The sequence below is a fragment of the Cyprinodon variegatus genome, unplaced genomic scaffold, assembly GCF_000732505.1.
Source record: "Cyprinodon variegatus isolate N-32 unplaced genomic scaffold, C_variegatus-1.0 Scaffold237, whole genome shotgun sequence".
NCBI lineage: Eukaryota > Metazoa > Chordata > Actinopteri > Cyprinodontiformes > Cyprinodontidae > Cyprinodon > Cyprinodon variegatus.
In genome coordinates, this window is record NW_015150690.1 from 877,577 (window position 1) to 886,484 (window position 8,908).

General features: G+C 41.9%; 1 protein-coding gene across 1 annotated transcript in view; it reads left to right on the plus strand.

The window, feature by feature from the left end:
- ptprr (protein tyrosine phosphatase, receptor type R) overlaps positions 1-8,908 on the plus strand; it is a 51,823-nt gene that overhangs the window by 9,789 nt on the left and 33,126 nt on the right. Inside the window, exon 2 of the mRNA XM_015381584.1 lies at positions 734-1,017. Coding sequence (XP_015237070.1) covers positions 734-1,017 — 284 coding nt within the window. The remainder of the gene's footprint in view (positions 1-733; positions 1,018-8,908) is intronic.

Genomic DNA, 8,908 nt, shown 5'->3' on the forward strand with positions numbered 1-8,908 from the left:
CCGCCCCCTTGATAATCAACCAATCACATTCACTTTATTCTTTTGTGTAAAGTCGGGCACCACTCGGGAGAAAAGATTAGAACGGCCGATTCCCTACAATTTTAGGGGCAAAAAGTCAATAGTTTGGATTTGAACCTGTTTCGGTTATGTGAAGGACTACGCCCTGTGTGGCCATAAATGGGAGGCACGCTTTATTGCTGTGCCTTTGCTGCTTCCTGACCCGAACTAACTACTAAATACACTAAATACAGGGAGCTGGAGTGGCCAAAATCACCTCTTGGCTCTACCTGCTCATCAAAAGAAAATGAACTTCTTGTTCCGCAATTTTTATCACCCAGCTAACGGGAGTCCTGTGGAATCAGTTGGTCTGAGTATTACTGTATACCTTCAGTCCAGCAGGTGGCAGTACTAAGAAAACAGAGAAGGTTTCCCTTTACTTCCACTGCCAGCTAAAAGTAAATCCCTAAGCTTTAAAAGTTTACCATTGACATAATTTTTGTATCAACCTGCATCTTTTTTTTCATTCTTTATTACTTTTTAATCATTCTAAGCAGAAATTAATTTATTAGTTTTATTCCTCTTTTATTTTGTTTGTTTATTATTATTCCTAATATTTTGTTCTGTTTTGATCTTGTTAGATTTCAGCATTCCCTTTGCTGATTAGAAATGCAGTCGGTTTGATTCCTGCTTTGAAGGTTCAGAAATAACCGAACGAATCCTCCTTTTCTTTCAGAGTATTTGGCCGGAGGCTCCTTCCCTACTCCTCAGCCGGGTCGCCTCGCTCCATCTCTGTACCCCCATAGAGAGCAGAACGAGCTGCCAGAGTCCCGCTCCCACCTCCATCGCCACCATCAGCGCCACCAGCACCACCACCGTCACCCCGAGCGGCCCGCGTCTCGACGTCAGCAGGAGCTGGGCGCCCGGCGAAGCCTGGACCTGCTGGAACAGCTGCATCAGGATGTGGAACCGGATCACTTTGGCTGGCGGGTTGTACCCGGTGAATACGTGATCACCATGGTGAGTCATCTGATGGTTTAACGCTAACATCGTAGGTGGAGTTGAGCTTCGCTTTGAGGACGACATATTTGCTTAAAAGTGACTTTAGTTCTGCAGGATTTCTAGTTTCCACTGGTTTTATCCTCATTCTCATGGGTTTTCTGGTTTCAGTGCGCCACTTTGCACAGGTCAGAGGTCAGAAAGCAGGCGGGGAATGATTGATCAGATGCTGCAGACTTCTGTGTGGAAAGCTGCAGGATGGATTCTGCACTCTCTGTTGCTATGGCAACGTTAATCATAAGAGTTGGCGTGTGAGAGAGAGAGACAGACCCACTTCCCTCCACAATGGGTGGTTGTGTAACTCTTAGATAAACAGCAGTGACCTTCAGAGACAGACAAAGACACGGGGGACGTGTCGGGGAGACGGAGACGCAGGGAGACAGGTGCTCCGTCCCCAGGCTCCCTTTACATTCATCCAGCTTTAAACAAACTGTCGGCGTCCCAGTTATCCAAAGCTGATTCAGTCCGACTGCAGCTCCGATGCTTCCAGAAGGTTTGGGGTTGAAAAAAATCAGTTCTGCCAAAAAGAAGCTGATTAAGTAACTGATATTTTTATTTTTCACTAAAATGTTTGTGTGAAAACATTCCAAAAAATAGGATGCACCATATATATATATTTCAAACATAGCATATTTTGAAAAAAAATCATCCCACCCTGTTATTGAAAGATCGTCCTGTTATTATTAGTCCATCGATAAGATCAATAAACTTTTTATCCATTCATTAGTCATTAACTTTCATCCTTATCACAAACCAACCCTTTAAACCCTGTCATCTCTTGGTTACTAACAAGCATTAAAGATGTGCCGCATAACCTTTGACCCCAGTATTAGCTTAATTTTTAGATGTATTAAAGTCGTAGGGATATGGCTGTTCCTACCGCTGCATTTCTGAATTCTCCCGAGTGGTGCCCGACTTTACACGAGTGATTTAAGTGAATGTGATTGGTCGTTTATAAAGGGGGCGGGATTGTTGTGGCACTAAATTGGTGACTTATAAACAACACTGTCAAGGAACGCTATGGAAAGCGGAAAGATGCAAGAGGAGGAGAGTTTTGTGTCAGAGTTTGTGGATGAATCTCCTCCGTCATACATTTTTTATTTCGTGCTCAACAAGATTTTAGGTTGTTGTTTCTGTTTTGGTATCAGTTTCTGTTCCACATGAGACATCACTTGCATCAGGATCTTGATCGGGGTCCGCCTATCGGTGACCCCTCCATCAGACTGTTAGAGAAGCAATGCCTCTAAAGGAGGCGGAACAGAAGCAGGATTGCAGGAGAACCAGGTTTTCTGCTGGCATTTAGAAAATGTTTCCTTCTTCTTTTACATGTGGGCATAAATGTGCTTCGTTGTGCATTAACCGTAAACAGGTTTATTCACCTAAGAATAACTGAAAAATATCACAAATTTATATGTGACACCGCACTGCCAACAGTCTCACAATCTGCAGCCCAAACATTTAGAGGTGTCATGGCCACAGATGCATCGTGGGAGTGGTGACAATCTGCAGAAACCTGCTGTGGAATCTCAAAGACAGATGGGAAGCAAGGCGTCTGCAGGATCTACACTCGGTTATCAAAAATAAAAGCAGCTTTTTTTTATTGCAGCTGTGAAGAGAGGGACCTCCTGTGTGCGGTCACATGACCTGTCCCCGTAGGCTGGGTCTCCTGTTCTCTAATGCACCGAGACGCTTGTGACTGGAAGGAGCCTGCCAGCATTCACGCTGAGAGAAAGCGTGAAACGCGGTCATCAGGTCATCCCTCATTCATCTCTTGGAGAGAACAAACTAGTTGTTATTAAAGATGTTTGGACTCATTGAGAACCCAGACCCCACATCCCATCCCTAACGTGGAATGATGTGATGTAACCGAGCGTCAGTGGTTGTGTAAGCCCCGGATGGTAACCAGTTGCCTCCCATTGCTGCATTATATCACATGCCTTGAAGACACCATGTGACCTTTACTCCTCTGTCTGCTCCTCACAGCGTGTGTGGTTCTGGTGGATGCTCAGTCGTCGAGGCGACGCAGCAGTAGACTGATGTTGAAGCTTCTTTTTCGAGAATCTAATGCCGTTTCCGGCTTGATGATTTAAGTACTCCCAGTAATCCCTCTCATTTTCCCATCCTTTCATAAATTTAAACTCCATCAAGTTGAAAAGATTCGCTCTGCTGATGTGTTTTTAACCCTCAGTGTGCTTACACGTACAGCAAGCAGGCTTTTGCAGAGCGAAAACTGATTATTACCTGGTTAAAAACCAACTTTTATTCTTAAAGTGGATAAAATCCTCATACCTGGACATTTGTTTTTCAAATGCTTTGAGGATGAGCTTAAGAATTGGCATCTGGTTGCATAAGCTAGCATATGTAGCTGCTTTTTATGGCATGAACTTTGTTCCATTATTTTTGCAAAGAACACATTTTGTAAAACAAAATACGAAAAAAATGCAATCCACAAAGAAAATGTTTTTTTTTTTTTTTTTTATCAAAAAAGGTTGGAACTTTGCTGGTTTCTCAGATTTTATTTTACTTTTTAAAGTTTTTTTTTTTTTTTACTTTTATCTTTAGAAATTAGTTTTACACTTTTTAAATTTTCAGTATTTGTGGGACACCATTAACCCTTTAATGGGCACTCAATGAAAATCCAAATTTCAAGCCAATACTGTTATTAGGATCCAGGATCCAAGACCTTATTACCTTTGTAACATTAAAAAAATATGGATATTTTTAAGGCAAAAATTGAATGTCAATGTAATAACAAGAAACGCCAACTTGCAAGTTCTCCCACTTAGAAATATGGAGTTAATTGATGAAGGCTTCTTTAAATAAAAACATTAATGCAGTTTCCATATTCCTTCCATTACAATATGTACCAAAATGTGTCACCATTCTGCTAATGTTGACCAAACTGTGGTGTTTCCATTCTTTATGAAATAAAAGGAAATTGACTCATGGATAAGTTTAACTCACTAACTGGTTGAAATCAAGCTGCACCATCATCTTGTTGTTCATGATTTGTCTGATTTGACGATGGAAAAAAAGTGATTTAATTTGGTCAATTACTCCGGGTTTGATTCGCCTGAAAAATTTCTTAGAACAATGTTCATTTATTTTTAAAACAACATTTTACCATTAAGCTAATTTTATTTACGCAGTTTGGGGATCAATGGAAGTGCCGCTAGTGACTTTGCAATAATCCCTCCTGGATGAGCTTCACTGTTCAAAACAATCTGATCTGCTTCCACCGACTGAGTGGGGCGAAGGACCAAAATAATAATGTGGAGAAATCTGAATTATAGCTAAAAATAAAACAGCAATCACAATTAATAACAGCATTACTGTAAAATTCCCTTCGATCTGAATCTAAATATTACTAAATGAAGGAGAACAGAGGGACAGCGAAGTAGTAAACTTTCTAACGGACGGAGATGCAGAGGATGCAGTCTGACCTGCAGCTGATGACCCATCGAGCTCCAGCTCGTCTCAGTATCCTGCAGGTGTCGATTTCAGATGCACGATCCTGCTTCTGTTGCCATGGCGATGTAACAAAACCTTAGAAAACATCCAGACCTGTTCATCCTCGCATAAAAAAACACATTGGTTTGCTCTAAGGAGTTTCTTTGTTCGTTTTTTCTGATGTTTTAAAGGAAAGGTTTGGTCATATTCAGAATTCAAACTCCTGAAAGTACTTTAAACATGAAATTATTTCATACTGTTCAATAAATGATAAATTATTTTAATTAAGAGTAATTTTAATTTGAATGTGTTTTACTGGAGACATCCATGTTTGTCAAAGAACACTACTGTCTGTCATAACAGGTTTTAGAGATCTGACCCACATGCAGAGAACCACTCAGAGACCAAAGGTAAAAGTTTAACAGGTTTATTGAATGTAGAAAAACACTGAAGAGGAAGCTGGAACTCAGCGGACTGGTGAACCGGAACCAGAAAGTCTGAAAGGGAGTTCACAGTGATCAGTTCAGGTACTGTAGGAAAAATGGCTGAGGCTTGAATATGCTGGAGAGAAACTCACTTTTGGGGGGCTCTTTGTTAATCCTTGAATCCAGTTTGTGGGGGTTTAATCCAGAGAAGAGGGAACTCGTTGGAGGGGGGACAGGCAGACACACGTTGAACCCAGAGGAGTACAGGAGTGGGCTGTCACTTGGTTTTCCAGATGAGGACTTGAACAGATCGTGTGATGATTTTCCCCTACTCAATGTGAACTCAGTTGATCCTTCCAGGGGGAGAAGGTCCAGGCTATCCAGTTACACTTGAAGGCTTCCTGCTGAAGACAAAAAAACAAGTTCAGACTCAGAGAAACAATGCTAAGGTTTAGACTCTGCCAGTTTTGGGTACTCTAGCCAAGAGATTAGCAAACACTCTGGCGTTGAGGTAGTGACAGCCAGCTGCTCAAGTACTCCTCCGTTAATAACCCAACGAGCTGCGTGTGTGCAGGGAGGCCCAACGAGGAACAGGGCACCACCTGGTGGTGGATAGAGGAAAACACAAAAACAACCCACACAAACTGGAATCCTAACACTGCCACCTACCAGTTTGTGACGTCACTGTGTGGTATCAGCTGTTGATCAAGTCCCAGTGCTGTATCTGGTGTTTGCCACAACGCGCTATTATCCAAGTCATCTTGAAAACATTCTTCTTCCAAATGTTGGCTACATATTACGTGTTTTTTCTCTGGCCAGAAGTTTGATGGCAAATCCTCCCTCTTCAAGTTGGCAATCCAACGATCAACCCGTCCGTGGAGGATCATGATTTAGAAAGGTGAAATAACTTTTTTTTTTTTACTTTTACCCAATGTTTTCCAACATCCAGCTGCCATGCACGTGGGCATTATCAGTTTCACTATAGCTCTGGTGAATTTCAATGGTGAAGTCCTCTTGAAATCTTCAGTAATTGTTGTTGATTGCAGATGTGTCTAGTAGTTCCCATTGATTTTGCTTATAAAGCGGGAAGAATGGCGCTAGGCTTACCGCACCGGGACATCACTGCTGGAAGATGTCAGGAGGGAGGTGGTACTATATTTGGGCAAAAATGGTCGCTCCCAGACTCAGTGATCACGAAGAAAATTGTTTTTTTTTTTTTTACTGATTAACTCTGCTTAGTGAGGTTAGTTATAAATTAGGTATAGATAATGATCCATTAATAATTATTGCTTGCTGACTTCTCCTTTAAAAAGAACATGGTTTCCCTTTAAAAACCCTCCAATTATTGCTAGTTTTTCCATAAACCATTTCCTGTTTGATCCCAGTTTGCTTCTAATGGCCATGAAAGACTCATCAGTTAAAGAGCTGCTCGTTCTGCCCTGGAGGCTTTAAATGAATCGGATGCTGCATCGATCAAATGAGGACTAATTGCTGCGCCTCTAATCAGTGGTTGCGTCGGTGTTTTTGAATTGATTCAACCCGATTCAGAACCCCCCCCTTCCTCTTCTGTGATTGATCCGGCTTGACCCCCCCACCCCCCTGCACTCTCCCCATTGACCCAGGCTGCTGGATAATTAGAGCCTATAACGCCTGCAGTGTGTGTGGGTTGGACAGAAATAGTACCTGATCCCGACAGGAAGCACAGAGGGATAATGGCATTACCCCGACGACGGCCAATCAGGTGGAGGGGTGAGCTCTAAGCCAATCAGAGATCAGGGAATGAGTAGATCAGGAACTGGAGCGAAAAGTCCCTGGACTGTGACTGACAGGCAGGCGACTCGCCTCCTTTCATTCAGAGAACAGCCTGAAGAAGTCGACCATGTCCCCCCGCCTGCCTGGTAAGGCTCTTCCCTTTACTTCTCCGCCTCAGATCGTTTTTATCTGAACCACTGTACTTATTTTACTGCTTGTTAAACAGTTTAAAGTTGGTGTCGATGGCATTGTGCCGGTTAACTTCTCACATGTTTGTGGATTATGGCTGCTGTTGATCTTAATGAGACCAAAGCAACTAAATCCAGGCCAACTTGAAGGATTTTATTTGGTCAGCCTTAAAACTTCCAGTCATGCAGCTTAGCTGCTGCTGAGTTGTTTTAATTTTCTTTTAGGTTTATATTTAAAAGATCTAAAAACAGATTTTATTTCTTTCCTTTCATTTAAATAACCCTTCATCATTAGCGATCTTATTGAAGTGTTTGCTTTCTAAGATGGGTGTTATTATATTTCACCACAGAGAGAAACAGGAGTTTTTTTAAAGGGAGAAACCAGGCGCTGACCCATAATGACATCAGCTCTGTGAGCCGAGCCGGACCCACTGCAGGTTTAGATCCTCATATTGAATTAAGTGGCAGCAAAACATGTTGTTGTTTTAGCTGTCAGCAAACAGCCGCCCACTCCTCACACACGCAGGGACACACAGGGATGGTGAAGCCGCCGCCGCAGGGCTTCAGGCTGGTGGACAGAAAGCTGCAGAGGTCAGATTTCCTTTTGGTTTTCTTCTAATCTTGTTTTAAGGAACTATTAGATATTCCAGGAGTCTGTCCTGTCGTTCATTCAGTTAGAGGAGGAGATGGACTTTAGCTGAAGTGAAGAAGGAGAGGATCTGCTTATGGAGCTCAAAGCAAAGCATCACTTTTGGATCATTTATCAGAACTGAAGATGCTCTAATAAATCTGCATATCAGTGTTTAGACGACCGGAGAAGCAGTAACTGTAGGATGACCGTTTCCAGCAGTCATGAACTTTTCATGCTAACATCTAGGGATGTAGGGAAAGAAAATCATTTGGTGATATATTGTGATTTTCGGCTGTCTGATATGATACTGGTCTTTCAGTTCCTGATATTGGGAAATAAAGTTTTTTTTAGCTAAAACAATGAGGGAGAATGGGCAGATAGAGCTGTGGAGCTCTTTGCTGTGCGGCGCAGCACCATATCTGTAGTTGAGGCGGTCACTGTGGAAGACGTGGACCAACTCAAACCCCAAACAACATGGATACCAAAATAACTAAATGATCATCTATTGGACATGTACAGCACTTGTTTTTTTATCTATACATTTAATTTGATAGCTGGAAAAATAACACAATGTATAGTGATATTGCAATGTTTTGAAAATATTGTATTGTGACCCAAGTTTCGTGACCCGTATGGCAACGCCCCTGCCAATAGTCACCCCTAGTAACATCTCATTTAGCCAGTTGGACAAAGTCTGAGGGCAGCAGAGTCTCTGAGAGGCTAAAAGACGTTAGCCAAAATGCTGAAGGTCAAAGCCTGAAGGAGGAACAGAAAAGAGCGAGAAGACAGAAGCAAAGGAGCAGCTATGGAAATAAAACGCTCTCACCTTCCAGCGAAGCGTTTTCTTTTTCGTCCCCTGAAGGAATCGTGTAGATCCGGATGGGTGTTGAATTTATCCCAGAAATAGTTTTAGACTTTTGTTACACATAATCCTGCGCCAGACGGTAATCTGGATTTTGATGACCGATTTATCTAGTAACAGCCTCTGGATTGAAATATTAGCCCGATAATTGATATCCTGACGAGTTTTCAATGCTTGGACCTGAGTGGATGTTGAAGGAACCAGAACTTCAACATGAAATTAACACAAGCAGTAGGAGGAGGAAACTTGGAAGGTTAAATTTACTGGTAAGTTTGGTTTCTTTGGGTGAATATTTAGCCTTAAGCGGCCCCAAATACAATAATAACCATGAGGTGGGGTTCAATATCTATAAACCAGGATGGTTTGGGGGAATGAATAGCAGAAGAAAGTAAAGAAAGCCAGTGGGTGTAATCTGAGTACACAAAGAGTTTTTTTGGCTATTGGTAAATAGTTTTAATAAATATTTAATTCCCTGATGGGTTTTCTCTAGTATTTCTATCACATACACTTAAAGTCGTAGGGAAATCATATTTAAATGTCAAAT